This window comes from Macrobrachium nipponense, chromosome 23 (assembly GCF_015104395.2).
Source record: "Macrobrachium nipponense isolate FS-2020 chromosome 23, ASM1510439v2, whole genome shotgun sequence".
In the NCBI taxonomy this organism is placed as follows: Eukaryota; Metazoa; Arthropoda; class Malacostraca; order Decapoda; family Palaemonidae; genus Macrobrachium; species Macrobrachium nipponense.
In genome coordinates, this window is record NC_061090.1 from 48575745 (window position 1) to 48598557 (window position 22813).

Below are 22813 nucleotides of genomic sequence, written 5' to 3' on the forward strand. Positions count from 1 at the left end.
TACACTTCAGGATTTTCTGGATTTCCACCATATGGGACTTCTTTGCCAAGGATATAACATAACCCAATTGAGTATGGCCATCTTCTATATTCCCAAATGAAACATCTCATAGGCTTCCCAATAATGTTTTCTTCTTCCATCTCACTTATTGTAACTTTTCCCATTATGTTCTTAGTTTTTCTCACAATTTTAATAAGCTTCTTCATATCTTGAGTCATTCCTTCTTTAACGGCTTTACTTAATTCACTAACATTGTATATTTCTGGCATGGTATGTAGTGATACCAAATTTAACTGTCCTACCACTGATCTATACACTCTGTTAACTCCTTCTATCCTAACACTGTATTACCTGTAAATCTTCTAGCTTTTGGTTCTCTTATAGAATTTATTAATTTATGTACTGCAACTGATTAATACAAATTCTATTCTTCTCCTCTACTATTACCCGTAAATACTTAAGTCTTTTACTTTCTTGTACAAATACTTGCAATTTCCCTTTCGATTTCCCAATGGTTTCCTTTAAAAATCCTTCAGTTCCTCCGTAGCAAAAATCATCTACATGTGTACACTAAATACCATTCAATTTATTGTCGTTTTTTCCAAAAGAATGTTAGGTTTCAGTCTACATCTCATGCATTTTAAGCTCCTTCACTACTTTTACCACCTTACAATACCATGCTTTTGCTGCATCCTTGAGCCCATACAGTTTCCTTCAACTTCCACAATCCACTCCAACCACATTCCTTAGGTGGCTTTAAATATACTTTTCTTTGTATTTTGTCAACTTGTAAATATGTAGTTTTGACATCCAATGTATAACAATTCCAATCTTTCAGTTTTATTTTTGTCAAACAAAATTTTAAAATTTCAGCATTGCACGTAGGAGCATCTTTTTCCCGTTCAGCCCATCTCTTCTTCAAAACTTCTACCTACCGATCTTGCTTTATATATCCTTCCCCCCCCTCTTTTACCTTTTCAGTTATTGTCCATTTTGTAGGTATAGCTTTTTTGTCCAACATCATGTACCACCTCATAGACCTTGTTTTCTCTCCAACTCTGTAGTTCTTTTTCTTTAGCTTCAGTTACACTTTTATTTTTTCAAATCCTAGCAACACCTCTTCTTCATCTTCAATTTTTTCTACATGACTATTGTCCCTTAAGTTAGCCCATCCCTTGTCACCTGACTGCGAGTCTTGTACATTGTACGAATCAGCCCAAGATTTGTTTGATCTTTTTCCTGCAAAACTTAATATAGTCCATTCTTCCACTTGCCCTGTATCATTGTTTACACCTCAAACTCTATTTCCCTTTTTGAATTTGGGTATCTCTTCTGTTAATTCACTTTCCTCATAATCTTCCAGTGTTTCCTCTACCACATCTCTTTCTAGTGCCTCTTCTGTGTCTGCATTCATTCTCCTACCCACTATTATCTCCTCCTTCCTGCCTATCTATGTTCCCTTCATTTGGACCATAGGATCTACCTTTCACATGTGATTTATCTATTTTAGATATCTTTTCTGTCTCTGTTGATAGTCTTTGAATCCTAGCTACTTTTCTTAAAGAATCCCCATTTAAGTACTACTGTTTTCCCTGATACTCCCACTACCTGAGCATATCCTCTCCATTCATTTTCATTTTCTCTCTTGTAGAATACCTTATCTCCCACTACTGCTTCTTCAAATTTATGTTCTCTGACGTTTTTATTTAAGGCAGTTCTTAATATATTTCATGACTCATTGACATTTCTATTTAAGGCAATTCTTATTATTATATTTCATGACTCATTTTTTATAAACAATTCCCTGGCCTTATGCATCACATTCAGGTGTCCCTCACCATAATCTCTTCCATACCTTTCTCTCTGCTTGCAGGACTTGAACTCTCTTCTCCCATTAGATTAAGCAAGGAAGGGTTTTTTCCAAATACTAATTGGTTAGGAGAGAAACCTCCATTATTTATTAAGCAGTTCCTAGCACTCACTACCCATCTTATTGCTATGGACCAATTTGCTTCCTCATCTTCCATCATCTTTCTTAAACTTTCCTTGATTATGCCTATGGTCTTTTCACATCTGTTGTTCTGTGGAGATTCCGATGCTGTGGCTAATACTTTAATATTCCATCTTTCTGCCATCTTCCTTACTTTTTTGTTTTGAAATTCTCCCCATTGTCTGACAATTTTTTTTATTGTGCCCCAATTATAGCAAACCAACCATCAAAAAGTGTCTTTATTATGGTTTCTGGTTTCTTTTCTTTTATCCAAAAAGCCTGACAATACCTCATTGCCATATTTACCATTACCAAGAACTTTCTCTCTTCTATCTCTCCCACATCCATTGCTACAACTTCATTAAAAGTTTTACCCTAAGAAAATCCTACTACTCGTTTAGCTGGGTTTCTTTCGTATCTCTTTACATACATCACAATTTCCAATCAAGTCCGTTAGTAACTTTTTTTATTTCCTCCTTTTCTTTCTCTATCAAACAGTCACTCCATCGTGCCTCCTCTTTTAGCTTCCATATTTTATCTCCACTTCTGTGACCAAAATGTAGCTGTAATTTCATCATTGTACCTTTAATTTCCCTCAAACTCTTTCCCTTCCAACCCTCCAGTAATAATTCTTCTTCTACCTTCCTCCTTCTTATTGGTAATCTTAAATGGCCCTGTTTGTCTTCTCTTAACTTAACCTTCATTTCCCATAATAATTCTATTAAAACACAATTTTCTTTCAAATTTATGGTCATACCCATTTTGCTCATGGTTTTCTTACTTATTAGCCACAGCATATCACCCCACAGAATTTCTGTCTTCAAATAAAACTTCCTTTTTTCAATATCACTGGTGTATCCATTACTCTTTTTGACTTATAAGATGACTCGCCAAAATTAAATACTTTATAAGACTCTGTCCTCGTATCTTCCATTCTCAACTCTTCATGACTCAAACCCATGACAATGTGTGTTAGAGATAATTCCCTTCAAACTGTCGATTTACATCCACTTCCCAAGGCTCTTCCTCTATTTTACAAACTTTTCCTACATAAACTTTTTCAGGCCCAGTTTCTTTTTTCTGCTTATTTTCTTCTTCTTGTTCTGTTTCTATTTTCTTCCTAATTTGAACATTCTGAGGACAAGCCCTAGCCCAATGCCATTTCGATTTGCATATTACACGTTACTTTCCCTTCTTTGTTTATAGGATTTCTTCCACCCCTACCTCGGTTCCATTTTCCCCAATACCTCTGTATCCCCTAATTCCTCAAATATTCTGGTCATTAGTATTTTTACACTGTTTTATATTCTAACTTTCCTTGACCACAAGCAGCTAATACCATTTGTTTTTTTTATTTTCTATGAGATTTGCTTGTTCCAGTACATGAAAACCCTTAGCTTCTCCTTCAAGCATACTTTTTTCCCATTGCTCTGTTACACTCTGATTCTGCCTTTTTGTACCTAATTAAAAAGTCTCTCATCTTTTCACTTGATTCTCCTCCTATTTTAAAATAGTTTTTAATTTTACTGTAATTCTCCATTAGTGTGTCTTAGACAAACTTCATCTAGTTAGATACGATTATCTTTGAACCCTGTGTACCCAAAAGTTCCCTTTTAAGCTCATTCTTATCTGTATCCCCAGATATTTCACTTCTTCACACACCAGTGGCCAATCTTCGACTTGTCCTCTCCATCCTTTGAACTCTTCTTGTACCCCGCTAAATGTCGGACAATCCCTTCTCCATCTCATCTCCCTTTCAGTTTGAATATTTTCCTAGCCTAATCTTTCCTTTGTGACACAAATGTGCAAACTACCCACCTGTTCTCATTCTTCAGTCCCAGTATACTCCAGCTTAAGACTTTAAACAACACCACAACGTGACTTACAACCTACAAACTCCTACAAGACAGAGAGCTCTCTACTACCATACCAAACACAAAATCCATGTGTCCTCTACTGCACGCTTTGTTATTGTTTACCTTTCCACCACATGCTGCTGCTATCTTGTCTTCTATGATGTCACAGTACAACTTACATACATCAAGCCATTTTCTAAGATTAAACACGTTTCCCGTACATTGAACGTCGACCACATTTCACCAACACAGAAAATAAAAATAAAATAACTCTTACTAAACTGATATATATAATCAGTTTCAACTATTTGTGGATTCTAGCTATTTGTGAGGGGAGGGGTCTGGTACGCATCCCCGTGAATAAGGGGGAACACTGTATTTAAGAACATCTAGAAGCCTGTCCACCTCCACAATTAAGGGTTATAGAGCCATGTTGAGTTCTGTCTTCCACCACAGGGGAATGGATTTGTCGACTAATCCAGATTTGTCAGATCTAATTAAGTCTTTTGACACCTCCAGACAGGAGGTTTCTGTCGTCTCATGGAACTTAGGAGTAGTTTTAGAATGTTGTCTGGTCTTTCTTTCAAGCACATGCATTTTATATCATTACAAGACCTAACTAGAAAGACCTCTTTTCTGGTTTCCTTAGCTACAGTGAAATGGGTCTGTGAAGTTCATGCTTTGGATGAGGAAGTAGGCTTCTCCAAAGGGAATGCAGTTTGCTCTTATTCCTTGGTTATGGCACCATAACTCAGTTGCCAATAAGGCGCTGATAGCTGGAACTCAGTGTGTTTTGGTGCCATAAATTGCTGATTTGTTCATGAAACTTACCTGACAGATATATATATAGCTGTATTCTCCGAAGTCCGACAGAATTTCAAAATTCGCGGCACACGCAGTGGGCGGCCAGGTGGTAGTACCCATTCCCGCCGCTGGGAGGCGGATATCAGGAACTATTCCCATTTTCTATTCATATTTTTTCTGTCGCCGGTCGGTAAACAACTGTTTACAGACCTCCGCCTAGGATTTTGAAACTTCATTAGCCGCTTAAGTATCCTAATTATTCTTTCGATTATTGACTGGGATTTGTGGCTAGGCATACGCTATCGTAAATTTTTTCATTGCATTTGATGTCTGAAGCTAGTTAGCCTAGTTTCAGACTTTGTTGTCTGCATGGGGTAAGGTGAGGCTACCGGAACTTTCGGTAGACACTCGCTTAGTATATATGACGTTTACATGTTTTCTTTGCATAAGTTCAATGTAATTAGTGTAATGTGTGACTGATTACGGAAGAAGTAGGATTCATGTACGCATTTTAGAGCGGGTTAGAATCAGGAGTTTTCCTCCACAGTAAACAGAAGTTAGAAATAATGAACCTTCTAACCTCCTGTAGATTTTATTTTGCCTAACCCTGTGGTATTGGGCTTACGGCCTAGAAGAAGTGTCTGCTAGAGGATTACATCAAGTAATCTTAGACTAAAGTGCTCGCTCTCCAATCAGTGTTGTGAAGTGTTGTGCCCCTTGTGTTGTGGAGGGGGCGTCAGATCGGCCCCATAATGCCTCTAGGCCTGGACCTCTGTCGGACTCCCAGGACTCAGGGAGAGGGCATGTCGAAAGCCGCAAGAGGGTTACGGGGGCTCCCCACCGATCTGGCGTCCCTTCGGCAGAACCTGTTGACGCTTCCCAGGCTGCTAAAGATCGTGCACGTGCACGATCTTGAAGGATTGCTTCTCGTCCTCCGAGGCGTCCTCCCCGCGCAAGGGTTGGAGCTCTCGGAAGGACTCGCGCCCTCTAAGAAGCTTTAGAGAAGAGGAGCTTCACGTCCTCTCTCTCGTCAGGAGGGAACGTCAGATCGGCCCCATAACGCCTCTAGGCCTAGACCTCTGTCGGACTCCCAGGACTCAGGGAGAGGGCATGTCAAAAGCCGAAGGAGGGTTACGGGTTTTTCATGCTGATCTGGCTTCCTTTCGGCAGGTCCTGTTGTCGCTTCCCAGGCTGCCGAAGATCGAGCACGTGCACGAATCTTGAAGGATTGCTTCTCGTCCTCCGAGGCGTCCTCCCCACACAGGGGTTGGAGCTCTCGGAAGGACTCGCGCCTCCTAAAGAAGCTTTAGAGAAGAGGACGCTTCACGTCCTCTCTCTCGTCACGAGAGGATGAAACAGTAAAGAGACCACATTTACCCTTTTCGAAGAATGCGCTGGCTCTTTTCCTAAGGGACATATTAAGGAGGCTCATTCATCTTTCCAGAAGAGTGATTTGAGCCTCCTGCGAGTGAACGCTCGTTTATACATTATTAAGGAGGCTCATTCATCTTACCAGAAGAGTGATTTGAACCTCCTGCGAGTGAACGCTCGTTTATACATTATTAAGGAGGCTCATTCATCTTGCCAGAAGAGTGATTTGAGCCTCCTGCGAGTGAACGCTCAAGAAGTTAGAGCTGTTTCAACCTCGCTAGCATTCCAAAAGAATTTGGTAATCAAGGACATTCTAGATTCCACCTTTTGGAGGAGCAACTCAGTATTCGTCTCCTCTCCTCATGGCGCTCCGTATACGTTATGTAACGTTCGCTTTACTTCGAAAAAGCAAGCTGATAAGTTTGACGTCCGGCAAGCTGCTTTGCACAGTCAAACAACTTATGTCTCTGGTTCGGCATAAGAAGGGCAATTTAGAAGTGAGGAAGCTTTTGGAGGTATTCGACGTCCTATAAGTAGAGACATTCTCCAGGACGCTCGGCAAGCACCTTGCGAGGGTGTCTTTCGGACGCTCGGCGTTCCTTTGCTGAGTGCGTTTCTGGAGATGTTCTTTTGCATTACTAAGACGCAAGTTGTCGCACAGGCGGCCACTGTCTTTGTAAGAAGGTTTGAAGGTCTTTAAGGCCCGTCTTGAAGACGAAAGCCATAAGTCTTCCTTAGTGTTCACACACTTCAGGAGCGGCTTGCGGCTCTCCATGGAGACTCGCATGAGGACGTCCCTTGAAAATATTCAACGTCATACGCAAAACGCGGTTCGTCATAACATTGAGATGTTGGCAAGGTCGCTCGCCAGGACGCCTCTTGGCGGGCCTTGCATGCATCAGGGCGCTCAACGAGTTCCTCTCTGAAACGTCGTTCAGAAGACTTGGTGTTCTCTGCTCAGACACGCTCGTAGCTAAGCAGGACGTTTTTTGAGGACGCTCAGCAGAGGACGCTGCAGGACGCTTTTGAGGACGCTCGGCAGGACGCTTATGAGGACGCTTTTGTGAACATTCGCCAGGACGCTTCGGTGGAAGCTAGGCAGGACGCTTTGCGAGAGAAAAGACTTTTAGAAGGCGTCTTATTTGCTGTTCAGGACGTTTATTAGGACGCTTGACGCTTTCTAAACGCTCGTCAAGAGGAGGTTTTTTCAGGACTCTCCTCAGGACATTCCTTTACAGAAATTTTTAAAAAAGGATTCGGAGTTAGCGGAGAGACATACCCGAATTTTTTCTTCGATCCCTCTTTCCTCTTCATCGATTTCTCTGAGAATCGGGAAGATTATATACTCGGATTCCTGGGTGACTTTCGGTCAGGTTAAAGGGTTTTCCCCTATTAGCAAAGTGCTAATAGTTTTGTCAAGTAAGGACGTTTTCCCCATGGTCAAGATACTAAACGTTTTGTCATTTAAGTGGGGGACCCCTCATAAATGGGGTAGTTCTCATTGACATAGATTTTAACGTTTTTATCGTTTAAGCGGATAAACTCATTAACAAATTCCGGAAGAGCTCTCATTCATTTTCAGAGGCTCATCCGGGGAGTAAGAAAAAGACTTGTAGACTAGATCCAGGAAGTCTTATGTCCAATATCATAAGAACATTGAACGGTCCTTTTCGATCCTCGGTTCTCTCTTGATGATCTCTATTCGAATATTACTCCCTTTTCTTGGCAAAGAGTCTTGGCAAAGAGTCAAGGAGTTCTTTTAAAAAGTCTCATTCATTAGAACGTGGACAGTCGTTTTCCTTTCTTTCTCTCTTCCTCGTCGAGGAAAGATGTAGTAGAGAATTCGATGTTCAAATTACTACAATACTTACGTAGTTTATCTTTGCGTCATTTTGCTAACGCATGGGTCAAGTCATATACGCATATCGTATTTACCTCTGCGGATAGAAGCCGAAAGAACTGTTGTTCTAATGTATTTATTTGACACTCCCTTCAACCTTCCAAGAGTTTTCGGAGTAAGAATAACTATTCAGGTATTGTTACGACAACACCAACTCAGATTCTGTATTTAGCGAATTTTGTTTCGTTTAAATATGCCTGCTTGAGAGTTTCCTTTTGCTCGATAATTCATACCTATCCCTTCGTAAAAGGAGTAGCTGGCAACTCAGGCAGATAGTGCGAGACGATGAACAAGGCTGCTGTTACTGTGATCTACGCAGTACCGGCTAGCTCGGTGTCATGCGCGGTTTGTTACCTCTCTCTGCCCTACAATCATGGATTTTAGCCTCGGGTTGAGGAAATTTCTAGTAATCATGAATGAACATGCCTTCCGTTTACTTAGAAAATTTCAACAAGATATCTCTTATACTTGTTCGGTGCGGGTTTACCGCACGGTAACAGAATTCTGTACGAATCTACCGCGGCATAGCACTATAATAATGCTCTCCTGCTTATGCAAAGCGCAGCCTTATTTAGGGAAGGAAGCAGGCTGAGTGAGGGAATGGATGAGTTTGCTGGGGACCATTTCCTCGCTGGAGAAGCTTGTTTTCCCTGAATAAACAGCAATTCAGACCTCTACAATTTTTCCTCACGAAGAAATTGGAATAACATCAAAGATCTTGTAATGATTCTAATTTTCTCTCAACGGCTTGAGGATCACCTCGGGTGATAGCGAGAGGGTGCCAGACATCCGAACAGAGGAACAGATGTTCTGGCACATTGTCTGAAAGAATTGGAAGCCAAATTGGTCGGCTCTCCAGTTCCTCGAAGGGTGAGTTTGGATCGAGTGGCCCAAATCATCTCGGATAATTTCTCAGCTCTCTCATAGCTCAAGAAGAGAGAATTGGTTATGGGCTTGGGCACGGAACGTAACGATCCTCAAGAGGTTCGTTAAACTAGTGCACGTCCGTGCGGGTCTTCTCGATCGAAGGCAACAACTACTGACGTCTGAGTAATCCTCACTTAGAAGTATGTCGAAAGTGAGGAGAGACTGAGGGCGTCCTTTCGTTAAGTTTTTCGTAATGTTGAAGACGAAGGAGCTTCCTCTTAAGTTGTTCCCTTATTCATGATCCTAGAGGATTAGCTTTAGTCACCACATGTTGGCCTCTAAGAGGTTGGATTCACAGAGGTCAGGTAATTCAGAGAATTGTCCAAAGACCCTTCCCGAGAGAATCGGTGTAATCTAACATCGTCACTTAGTGAAGTTTCTAATATCTCTCCTCTCGGAGTCTGAAGGCGTTCAGACTATCGAGAAGCGATAAGATCTTCAAGATTATGGCAGTCTCTTGGCCAAGGCAAAGCAGTGCTGCCTATTTTCAGTGTTCAATCGGTGCGGGCCGTTTCTGGAGATAGTGAAGGGAAATGACTGTTCCTCCAACTCGACCTCTGTGAATTTCTTTATGGTTCTATCTTTCCGTATGAAGTATGAGATAAGATAGAAGTCCTAACTATTGTAGAATATGCAAATATGTTGTTGACGGCCTCTAGGCTCAGAGATTCGGTTCTGTCAAACAAACAAAGCTTCACGATCTTTGAGGTCTGGGGAGATCTTGAAATTCTCTGGATCGCAGGTTCCGGCATGGAACTTAGACGTAGTCTGAGTTTCTGATGCCAAAAGCATTTCGAACCTATCCTTTCTGCGAACTTAATACAACGATGACCAGAAAGGCTAACATTCTAACCGCTCTAGCCACGGCAAAGAGGGTTAGGGAGCTTTTAGCCATCATCAGATGGTTTTTTTAGCTTTAAAGGACATAATGCGGTCTGTCCTCTAAGCCTTCCGTTCTTGATAAGAACGAAAAACCTGTCTAACCCTTGACCCGAAGGCTTGGAGACCAAGGGTATGGCACAAATTATTGGGCAAGGGCATTAGAGAGTCCTGTGCCCTGTCGGGTCTCTCAAGTTTTATCTTGATAAAACTATAGAAAGTCGAGGTCAACGGACAATCTGCGGTGTTCCGTAAAAGACCAGACTGGTTCATGTCCAAGAACACCCTGGCATTATAGTCAAGGAGTTCTTTTAAGAAGTCTCCCATTCATTATGTTTGCATAAAGATTTGAGATTTTTTCTTAATATGAATGCTCAAGAGGTGAGGGCGCGGCCTCGGAAGCATTTCAACAAGCATGACACTCAGTAACATCCTGAGTGCCACGCTTTAGCGAAGCAACTCTGTGTTCGCTTCACACTCCCGACGGGATGTGAAGACGACATTTGAGATCTGTAAGTCCGCTAGGACCATACATATCCGTAGATATATTATTGGGGGCAGCAAGCGCAACACGAATCCTATCCTATAGAAAAGGGATAGGTGTGCTTTTAACTTTGAAGGGTTGGTCGCTTGAGGCGCGTTCCTTTTCTTTAGCCTAGAAGTTATGGAACTAACTTTGATAGGTTAGGTCAGGTGGTGGTTTTAGCTTCGTTGCCCTCAGAAGTATGGTCATATGTCTAGTCACATTGTGGTCACGCCCCCGTTGACAGATCATCTAGAGCGCACCAGCATTACAGGTCTCTACCTCGCTGGCAACTCTAGTACGCAGAAGCAGACTTTGGTGACAGTAATCACGAAGTCGGCTATGCTAACAGGTGAGGAACCAAGATGTATATCATCTACTAATTTAGTTTCCCAAAAAATCCTATTCTGTCTCTTCCCACCATCCGAAGGTGGGATTCAGCTATATATATATCTGTCAGGTAAGTTTCATGAACAAAATGTTATTGTTATAATACAATTAAGTTTGTTCATACTTACCTGGCAGATATATATAATTAAAGTGCCCACCCACCTCCCCTCAGGAGACAGTGGCACTGATAAAATATGAATAGAAAATGGGAATAGTTCCTGATATCCGCCTCCCAGCGGCGGGAATGGGTACTACCACCTGGCCGCCCACTGCGTGTGCCGCGAATTTTGAAATTCTGTCGGACTTCGGAGAATACAGCTATATATATATCTGCCAGGTAAGTATGAACAAACTTAATTGTATTATAACAATAACATATTTATGGCGCTTGATGTGTATCATAAAACCAGATTGCCATTAACTGAATCTGCTGATAACTGGGGACTGCCTGTTATACAGGTATTCCCTGGTTATCAGCAGTCTTGGTTGATAGCCGTCCGGTTTTATGGTGCTTGTCTAGCACCATAAAATCGGCGATTTATGGTGCCATAACGTGTCAAGTTTCAATTATTGGTGCCATAAGGTGCCAATAATAGTTATGACGCCATAACACACCTAACAGAGGTGCCATTAACTGAAACTTGGCGCCATAAGCGCCATAAATCGGCGAGTTTCAGTTAATGGCGGTTTTTGTTTATCAGCACCCTGCCGAGAACGGAACCCCCACCAATTACCAGAGATTGCCTAATAATAATTGGCAATACTGTCTGATTATTTAGTAGGGAAGAAGAATTCAGTAAACCAGTATTTTTGGATTTTGCATTGATGTGGAGAAAGTTAACTTTTATGAAGCTCTCTATAAATCTGAAATATAAGTCATAATAAAAAATGAACACCAGTTAGGAAAGTCTTATGTGTACGTACTTAAGAATTACGAATCACAATTTATTTTGGTTATTTTATTTTGCGAAGCTCCAAACTTATTTAATTTGACCTTCCTTGAATTTCCACCTTTCATATTCATGGAAAACATTGTGGACCAGCATTAGTAATCCTAGCACTTCCGGTTGATAAGGAGGAGGAAATGATGTAAAGCACCTAAAGATTTGGTTGCTTTAAGGTAAACTCTCTAGAAAGTAACAGTTCTTGACTTACGATAATACATAAAGCAAGATATATTTACGATAATACATAAAGCAAGATATATTTTTTATGAATTTTAGGTTATATATTGTATAAATAAGATTTGACATAACTAGTCTATAATTATTTGTAGTTATAATAGTTCATACATCATTGATTTTATGATCATCATCAGTTTTTAAGCTAGATTTTCCCTCAATATACAATTATGCTGGGGTCAAACATTCACGTATCACGACGGCGTATGCCCACGTATGTGGATCGTGGGCATCATCGCCGTGAAATGACCTTGAACAGCTGGTAAACAGGACACAGGTTAACGGATGTAAAGCCAGCACTGTAAATTGCGCCGCAAATTTACGCGCAAAGAAAGCAAGATCGGACATCTACCTGGAACTTATGCCGATAGTGTAATGTTCTATGTATGTCAACTTCACGTCGTTACCACGCTCACCATTGTGGGGCTGTAGGGTACAAAATGGCCGGCCTGTAAACAGTGCAGACTGTAAAGTGATGGACCATGTACGAGAGAATGTAAAAATATTGCATTCTGAAAATCCAGGTTGTAAATTCACTTTGGTAGAATTTTGCATATACAGGCGGTCCCCGGGTTACGACGGGGGTACCGTTCTTGAGACGCATCATAAGCCAGAACATCATCAAAAATCCTAAGAAAACCTTACTTTTAATGCTTTGGGTGCATTGAAAACTATGTAAACTGCATTCATATGGCATTTTTCATCAAAAAAACCTTCAAATATTGATTATTTTGCATTTTTGGTGTCATATTTCATCTCCCAGATGAGCGTTGTAGGCCTCGTAACCCTGGAACATGCGTTGTAACCCTGGAAACAACGTCTATTGACAAGCGTCGTAACCTCGGAACGTCGTAAGCCGCCACCGTCGTAACCCGGGGACTGCCTACTGTAAAATATTGTGTATTTTCAACAAATAAAAAAAAATTAAGTCAGACATTATAATATACATACCATTGGCAGTCCCAACATCTTGGGCTTCTTCTGACGGACGATGTGGGGCTTGAAGAAGTAGAATATGTTCAATATCCACTTCTCCCTGTCCGTCAGTCGTCTTCCGTGTCGCTGTCATCACTGTATCTCATCCAACTCCAACTCCTGTAGGTGGAAGATGACATTTCCTCGACCTGAGTGTCTGCAGGAGTCTTCTCTGGGCCGAAAGAAGGTCCTGCAAGAAAATGTGATGTTGATGGTCCCTTCCTTGGTCGTTTTAGGAGGTTCTGCATCTTGAAGGGCATTGTGGAGAGTACTTGGAGGAGACTGCTGGTCTCGGGAGACGGAAACAACAGCTGACCTGAGGGTGGTTGTTTTTTTTTTTTTTTTTTTTTTTTTTTACCTGAGGGCGCCGACCTGATCTTTTATACCACGCTACAGCGTTACCATGTCGTACAGGGTTGTAAATGTGCAAATCGGTTTCCCCGTAGGCTACAGCGCAATTAGGAGGCCCACATACTTCGCGGCGGAAAGAAAACGACGACAGCAAACACTGTAGGGGACCCTAGCGCCTACCCTGCAGTAGTCACCATGGGTCCCACGTGCAATGCCTGGAGCTACGTCAGGTGACATTTGGCGTGACCACCCACGACTTGTTTTGAATACGTATTTCAAAATTGGAGCGGGCTACGGCGCCCTAGTGGGCGGAGCTTAGAGCCCAGACGACCCGTCACCGTACGTCTACAATTTTACGTATGTTTTATGCTACATTTTACGGTTTACTGACGTAAGCTGTTGCCAACTACCAATTTCCGCTCATGCGTGGGCGTACGTGCGTTGATACGTGAATGTGTGACCTTAGCATTAGATGTGATGGGGAGACACTGAAATCTTACAGGATAAATGACTTTGCTCGCAATTTCATCATTAGAAGTTTGGAATTATGGTGAGAACTAAGTGATTAGTAGGCATTTGTGTACGTATTTGGTAACTAAAACTAGTTGATGTAGCTATCTTCATAAAACTTGGATAACATCAATACACAAGTATTGATATTGACCAAGTTTGTCAGCTCATGTTTGTCTAGGAAAAAAATCTCTGAGAAAATATGAATGTTTAGGAAAAGATCTTTGGGAAAAGTGAATGAGTAAGCTTGTCTGTGTTTGATTAACATTACAATATATACAGTACTGTAATTGATAATAAGTTATTTTCTAACTGGCAAGTGAAATTACCATCTTGTGAATTAAGGCACAAAAGTTTCTCTCCTTTCATTGGATCACCTGCAGTAATTTTTGGCATGTTTTATTAGCTGGCTTAGAATGTCTTCCTATGCATTTTTCTTATGGACCAAGTTAATCTGTTCCAATGACCAGGGAGTTTAATGGTGTTATTGCCAATAAAATCAAGAATGAAAATACAGGCAGTCCCCGGGTTATGACGGGTTTGGCTTATGACATTCCGAGGTTAAGGTGCTTTTCAATTATATTCATCAGAAATTATTTCCAGGGTTACGCCGCCCTACAACGCTGATCTGGCAGAAGAAATATATTACACCAAAAATGCAAATTAATCAATATTGAAGTTTTTTTGATGAAAAATGCTATAAGAATGCAGTTTACATAGTTTTTAATGCACCCAAAGCATTAAAAATAAAGTTTTCTTAGGATTTTTTATGATGTTCCGGCTTATGACGATTGTCTGCTTACAACGCGTCTCAAGAACAGAATCTCAGTCGTAACCGGGGGACTGCCTGTAGTACATGTACATTAGGTAATTTTGTCCCACATTTTCATTCATGCTCTTTTCTCTAGGCAATAACTAATTTGCATTACAATGCAGGCATTGTGAATGTGATTTTCTGCTGGTGAGCTATAATGGCATTGTTACAAGGCAATATGTATGAGTTACATTTTGCTAGTTTATTAAATACTGGTCTTTCTTCTTCCGAGTGATACATCATAAGTCAAATATTGATTTTTCAGGAACTTTGATCATGTAGTACAGCTCTCACTGAATACTGTAGCTGTGCGATACACTACAGCAATTCTGCAGAAAAGACTCAACCTCAAAACCCAGGAAGATAGAAAAATGGTTGCCGAGCGGATAATTGTTGTAAGTCAAATTGTGTGTTTTATTCTAATATTGAAGGTTAACACGGAATCATATAAATGTCAACATAACCCGTTTAATTTTATTTAAACTAAAATACTGACCTGTTTGTAGTGCTATTTACCTAAGAAGTGAAATGGTTCCTCAATGTGAAAGGCACTTTATCCTCACTTGTTTCATGGGGTTAGTCTTGAGACTTTTTTTTTTTTTTTTTTTTTTTAAACAAAGTAATTTTTAGTAAGTATATCTAAAACTGTTATTCTCATTTGTTTCATGGGGTTAGTCTTGAAACATTCTTTTATAGACAAAGTAATTTAGTATATAAAACTTTTGTCACTCATAGGTTCTTTGAAAGTTGGTACAGTAAATACATTTAAAATGTTTAAATACCTGAAGTTCATTTAAAATCTTTTTGCATGTTGTAGGTAGCCTTGTATTCACAACATGCTGTAAGCATAATTTCACCGTGTCCTCTCCACTTCAAGTTTTTATGTTCTGTTTAACTTTCATTTGGTCTTTTCTCACCTAATTGTTCAACTTTCAGAATTTTGTCTTTTCTAGTGTTCACCTCTCATAATAGTAGTGTACATCTTTTAGGCCAGCCTTGAGTTTAGTAATGTGACTTATTGATTAGTTAAACTACCTTGTAATATTACTCTTGGTCAGTGCCGCAGCTGCTGAATGTGGCCAGCAACTGTTTGGAATGGTACTAAAGTTTTGTAAAGATGGAAATATTTGTGATTTTTAGTAGATGTCAAGAAATATATTTCTTCAATAAATATTAATTTCTTTTTATCACCATGGTATATTAGTAGAGGAGGTAAATTAAACATTTATGTTTCAAAGCCTGGAAGTATTCTAAAGTCATTTTACTCTAAAGGGAAATCTTTGCATAGCAAATTCCACATAAATGATACAAATTCTATAAATAGGGCATACTAAGAAAAAATTACTGTATGCAGTATACTAATTTACTGATTCAATGTTTATGTTACAGGAGACAGCAAAACTTTCCAATGTATTTGAACAAGTTGCACCAGACTTAGTTAAGTTTGATTCACCTTGTGAGGTCATGAAAGGATTAGCTGAAGTAATCAAGGTTTCGGATGTTGAATTCTTAGGTTTGGAGCTCCACAGGTTATTGCGCAGGTAAGATATTTATGCCATCAGTTACCTATGATAAACCAGGAATTTGTTGGTTTTCATTCAGTTGCAAATGTTTTAACCCTTAATGGACAAGCTAAATATATATCATGCACATCCCCAGACTGGGCAAACTTTAAGTTTAGGCAATTTAAGAAAAATGAATCATTAACCCTTAAACGCCGACTGGACGTATTTTACGTCAACATTTTTTGTCTCTCGGGTGCCGACTGGACGTATTTTACGTCGACATACAAAAGTTTTTTTAAAAATTCGCGGAAAAATAGTTTTCATACATTCAACTTACCTGTCAGATATATACTTGGCTTAGACTCCGTCGTCCCCGACAGAAATTCGAATTTCGCGGCACACGCTACAGGTAGGTAGGTCAGGTGATCTACCGTCCCGCCGCTGGGTGGCAGGAATAAGAACCATTACCTTCTAGAACCAGATTTTCTCTGTCGTCGTATTGTAAACATACGTTTGCGGTACTTCCTGACTTGATTTTCGTGTTTCATCGCCATCGATCTTCTGGGCTGTCTTTTGCAGGGAAGTACTGGGTCTTTGGTTTGGCATACGCGTTTATTAACTTTTTAATGAATTTGACTTCGAAAATTTCGAAGAATATATGATGTGTAACTACCGAAGTTTTCGGTAGACACTCACATAGTTTGCAAGTAAGGGAAATATTAATATTTATTCATTAATATGTGTAATAAGTGTTAGCACTTGATTGAGGAAATATAAAACTCTAACTTCCTACTTTAGGAAGTCAGAAAAGCATATAGCTTTTTACGCTTCCTTTAGAAGCTTTAATAGCTCTCGTGCTAACGGGCAGTTAGAGTATTAACAGTAATAGTAGTTTTTGCATCCTCATCACCTTCTTACTCCACAGAATCTACAAATTCATAAATTTGAAGATAAATGGATGTAGCTCAAAATGCGAGCTCTTATAAGGTAAGAAGTGAATTTAGTGTTCCCAGTGCAGTGGAGGGTGCGTTCTGATCGGCTCTGTTTCGCTCCCAGGTCTAGACCGCTTCCAAGCTCCCTGGCCCAGAGGAGAAGGAATGTCGAAAGCCTTACGGAGGTTATGGAGAATCTCCACCGATCAGGCGTCCCCTCGGCAGGATCTGTAGAACGTCCCAGACTGCCAAGGATAGCCATTGGAAACGCATCCTTTAAAAAGTGCGTCTCTTCTTCCGTTTCTTCATCTTACATCCGAAAAGACGAAGAATGTACATGTTTGGAGTTCGGACGATCTAGCGCGTTCTCTGAAAACTAAGAGAACACTGAACGCCAATTGGACTACAAGCGAAGAGCCAGCCAGGAAGCCGCGTTCCAGCAAGCAAGCACGAGCCACATTCCAACAGCCAGCAGCGAGCCGCGTTCCAACAGACTAGCGCGAGCCGCATTCCTACAGCCAAACGCGAGCCTCGTTCCAGAAAATTTTTCTTGGCGCAAGGCGCCTTCAAAGAGAAAACAGACGGCTAGAGCGAGGAGCCTTATAGTAGAGTGGCAATCAGAAGGATCCTTCCATTGAACGTTTCCGGGCAAGAGGCTCCTTCTAAAAGGAGCCTAGTAGGCGCTCGGAACTATCAGGGCGCACGGGACCTCCCACGCAAGCGGAACGTTCCAGGAGCAAGTCTCCTTTCTAGCGTGCGGAACATTCCAGGCTCGCGGAACTATCCAGGCGCAAGGAGCCAGGTGCCAGGTGCCAGAATATTCCAAATCTTTTTATGAGAGAGAGGTCAGTCGCGAGGCTCCTCTTTGAGTTTTTAACTTGAGCAACTTTCCCCTGGCAAAGGTGCAAGATGTCGCACAGGCGGCCGTCGCTTTTGTCAGAAGGATTCTGATACTAAGAGAAGCTCTTTTTCATTATTCAGAAGACTCCTGTATTAGACAGTTCCTCTCAATGCGGACTCTCTCCTTCATTCATGCTCTTCCCTCGTTATGAAGAGTCAAGAGCTTTGGGAGTTTTTCTTAATAAGAATCTCATCGACGTTTGGGTATGATGGCGGATAGGAAATATCTACTTCCTTCCGTAAACCCTAGAGATGAACAGGAATTCTGTCTCTTCCGAGATTTATGAGGAAATCATGAAGATTTAAAGAGTTCCTGGATTAACTTCCTTCCTTAAGGAGATATATATACTCTTTCTATCGTTCTATTAACGAAAAGAACGAAGATAGTAAAAAAATTTTCCTTTCTCTATCTGCCTCGGCAGGGAAAGAAGGTAGTAGAGTATCTGCTGTATGAGAATACGATATGGTCAAATCATAAGCACATACCGTAGTTACTTATTTGCTGTGCAACTCAATTACCAGTATCCTTCCAGGACTTTCCTAGGAAGGACTAAGCTTAAAGGGATTGTTAAGACAACACCTACTTAGCTTCTAGATTTTTCGAAGTCTTGTTTTGCTTAAATATGCATTAATAAGAACTTCCTGAAGTTCGATAATAATTTTATTAGATTCCTTTATTGAATGGAGTAGCTGGCAACTCTGGAAGAGTAAGGCCAGACGGCTAACGGAGACTGCTATCGCTTAGACCAACGCAGTACCATCTAGTTCTCGGTCATGAGCGGTCGGTTACATCTCTCTCTCCTGCGGGATGGAATAACTATACCGTATCTCTCCCCTACAATCGCGGTCTTAGCCTCGGATTGAGGGGATAGTTAAGCAAACATAAATAAAATATTGTCTGCCTTTTGCTAAGCCGCTTTCAATAAGAAAGATATTACAACCTTATTACAACCTTTCAATGCTGTTTACTGTAGGTAACATTATTAAAGGATTCTAACGCAGCAGAACACTATATTATATAATGCTCTCATGCTTACGAAAGCATGGCTTATTAGAGTACATGCTTAGTGAGAAGATGGATGTAGTAGAGAATTCACTTTAAGACTACGGTATGGTCAAGTCTTATGCACATACCGAGGTTAACTACAGATTTCCTAGTATCCTTACAAAGGTTTCTAGATTAATGCTGTTTACCAAATTTGTCGGACAGTATTATTATAAAGGATTCTAATACGGCAGAGCACGATATAATATAATTCTCTCATCCTTTTGAGAAACGCACACAACCTTTTTAGAATCGGATATTGCTCAGGAGAAGATGGATGAGTCGGATGGGAAACATTCTCTTCGTGGCAGAAGTTGTTTCCCAGAATGGACTATACTACGTATATAAAAGTTTTTTCCTACTAAGAACGGAATTAACCCTCTTACGCCGAAGCGGTAAAAAAAAAAATTGTCTCCCGTGTGCCGGAGGTGTTTCAGAGTGAGCGCGGAAGCGGAAAAAATATTTTTTTCAAAAAATCACAGCGCGCTTAGTTTTCAAGATTAAGAGTTCATTTTTGGCTCCTTTTTTTGTCATTGGCTGAAGTTTAGTATGCAACCATCAGAAATGAAAAACATTATCATTATCATATATAATTAATGCGATATATGATAGCGCAAAAACGAAATTTCATATTAATTGTATTTAAATTGCGCTGTGCACAAAACGGTTAAAGGTAACAAGTTACTTTTTTTCGTTGTAATGTACACTAAATTGCGATCATTTTGGTATATAACACATTGTAAAACGATAAAAGCAACACAGATAAAATATTATCACAAAATAATGCATGAATTCGTAACGCGCGGACGTAAACAAATAGTTTTTTCAAAAATTCACCATAAATCTAAATATTGTCCTAGAGACTTCCAATTTCTTTCAAAATGAAGACAAATGATTGAATATTACTATAATATAAGAGTATTAGCTTACAATTGCAGTTTTCGACCATATCTGACGAGTTAAAGTTGACTGAATGTTGAATTTTTTTATATATATTTTTTTATATGCAATTATTTCGGAAATAAGAAAAGCTACAACCTTCAAATATTTTTTGTTTTATTCTAAATGAAATTGCGCACATTTTCATATATAAAACTCTATGAAATGCCTAATATGAAATGGAGCAAATATTCCGAGAATGGTACGTACGCATTTCGGAGATTTGTGGCGGAGAATCCGCGCGCGGAGAGAAGGAAAGATTTTTTTTTTAAATTCACCATAAATCTAAATATTTTGCTAGAGACTTCGAATTTGTTTCAAGATGAAGATAAATGACTGAATATTAATAGATTTAAGAGTTTTAGCTTACAATTGCGTTTTTCGACCATTTCGGTAGAGTTAAAGTTGACCGAACGTGGTTTTTTTTCTATATCGTGATTTATATGCAAATATTTCCAAAATGAGAAAAGCTACAACCTTCAATTATTTTTGGTTGTATTCTAAATGAAATTGCGCACATTTTCATATATAAAACTTTATGTAACGGCTAATTTAAAATGGTGCAAACATTACCACAATTGCACGTATGATTTTTTCGGAAGAGTTACTGCGCGGACGTAAAGAAAATGTTATTTTTTTCATAAATTCACCATAAATCGAAGTATTGTGCTAGAGACTTCCAATTTGTTGCAAAATGAAGGTAAATGCTTGAATATTACTAGAATATAAGCGTTTTTAGCTTACAATTGCGTTTTTTGACCATTTCGGTAGAGTCAAAGTTGACCGAAGGTTGAAATTTTGGCAATTATCGTTATTTATATGAAAATATCTCAAAACTGATAAAAGCTACAATCATGAGTATTTTATTGTTGTATTCTACATACAAATGCGCACATTTTCATATATAATACTTCTCATGTAACGGCTAATTTACAATGGTACAAAAATTATGTCAAAGTGACAAAATAATTTCCAAGATGTGTCACAGATACATTTTAGTGCGGCAAGAAGGAAATGCGTAACGATTGTAAACAAAATAACACCTTGATCCGTGAACTCCCAGCATCCCCCAAGGCGCGTGATTCAAAAGTTTTAGGCTGGTAGGCCTATAAGTATTTTTCCGTGAATTTAAAAAAAAACTTTTGTAAGTCGACGTAAAATACGTCCAGTAGGCACACGGGAGACAAAAAATGTCGACATAAAATACGTCCAGTCGGCGTAAGAGGGTTAACATGTGAAAGGATGTCGGGTACCATAAAGGCACAGATGTTCTGGCACATAACCTAAAAAGAATTAGAAGGAAGCACCAGAAGCGCCAGCCTGGCGCAATGCGCCAGAAGCACCATCCAAGATATTTTCTCGTTTTTAGCGAGTTATTAACCTAAGAGTCCAGTAGCTCTCGGACAGCAGGCTCGGTAACAGCAAGATTCGTTCCTGATTTCGTTACCCATTTAATCGGAAAGGGGTCGCTTACAAGGAACGATGAAATGATTTATTTTAATCACTTAGGCCAATTCCACGACTCTCATATCGCAAAGAGCATCGAGAATCTCTTTTTTCGCCCCTGTTCGCGTTAACAAAAGAGAACCTATTTGGAAAACAGACACGGAACGTAACCATCCTTAAGAGGTTCGATGCAAGATTTTGCATGTCCGTGAGAACCTTCTCGATCGACGATAATAACTGTTAACGTATGTCTAACATTTATTGGAAAGAGTTGTGAGAACCTGCGGAAAGTCTTCTTCATAGATCTCTTCGCAAGGTAGAAGACGAACAGGCTTCCTATAGACTGCTTCCTTTTCCTCGAATCAAGAGAGGTAGCAATATACGCCATCTTTAATTTAAAAAAGGGGAATAAACTTTAGTCTTTTTTCCCCTAGTTATAAATTCTTAACAGATATTAAGATAAATGGGCGTCAAAGGAAGAGAGGATGAATGCCTCATTTTGGCCTTAGAAAGGTTGGATTCACAGAGGTCACGTTCTTCTCTCAGCATGTTTCGGAAGGTTTTTCCAAGAGAGTCTGGATATTCTATCAGAATCTATTATAAATAGACCTAAAAAACCTCTCCACTCTGAGTCGGTCTGGTGCAGACTGACCAGAAGTAAACATGAATGAGAGGATTCTTCAAGGTAAAGGATGAGAGTCATGCAAAAGGCATAGAATTGCTGCAGATCGTGCTAGATGGAATGGGGAAACTGTCCTCTTCCGATACCTCTGTGAACCACATAGCGGTCTTTCTTCCCTTTCAGGGGGAAGAATCACCTTTTTATTTTTCTGCTATCAATGAACACAGTAAAAGGCTATACTCTGTCTCTACAAGGAGAATTAGAGATAGCAGAGAATTAAGATCTTTGGGATCTTATACGATACCTCTATATGACAAGAGTAGGATATCATTTACTTTGAATGGGATCCTATTTTTGGCCTCAGATTCTGTGTTCCGTCAAGATGGAACTGCTCCTCATCAGACTTCGAGAAATTTTTATGAGGGAATTCTTTGTTTCTCTTGGTCCTAAACGACCAAGAAGACAAGTGAATTTTTGTGCATTGGAATCTCGAATCAGATTCTATGGAGACTCAGCAATGGATTCTTGCCAGCGTAGTATGTCTGGCAAAAGAACTAAAACCCTCTATTCCTGACTCAACGCTTTCAGATAGAGGTTTCGTTGTCCAGGCAGGGTGCTTACGTTTTCATCTACACAAGAAGAAATGGTTTATATGTTTGCCTAAAGAGTCTTTGAGATGCGATGAGGGCTCGAAATGCTTCCCAGAAAGTGTTCAGAGGGATACTATAAAGAGCTAGAAATCAGGAGTTCTCCCAATTTCAGCTCGGAGTCTCCTTCAACTTCCAGGCTCCTTACCTTCCTTCAGGCAAGGATAGGGAACATTCTGCAACGAGAAACCTCATCAACATGTAAGAAGAGATCTTGTTAGCAACGGAAGTACTCAAGAAGGATCCTCCTTGGAGGAAGACTTTTATCTCCTGTACTGTTAGATATCCTATCTTCTGCTGGATGTA

The 22813-nt window shown here is 40.0% G+C and overlaps 1 protein-coding gene across 1 annotated transcript in view; it reads left to right on the plus strand.

The window, feature by feature from the left end:
• LOC135197799 (exocyst complex component 3-like) overlaps window positions 1-22813 on the plus strand; it is a 161024-nt gene that overhangs the window by 123474 nt on the left and 14737 nt on the right. Inside the window, exons 10-11 of the mRNA XM_064224928.1 lie at window positions 14737-14866; window positions 15861-16012. Of these exons, the coding sequence (XP_064080998.1) occupies window positions 14737-14866; window positions 15861-16012 (282 nt within the window). The remainder of the gene's footprint in view (window positions 1-14736; window positions 14867-15860; window positions 16013-22813) is intronic.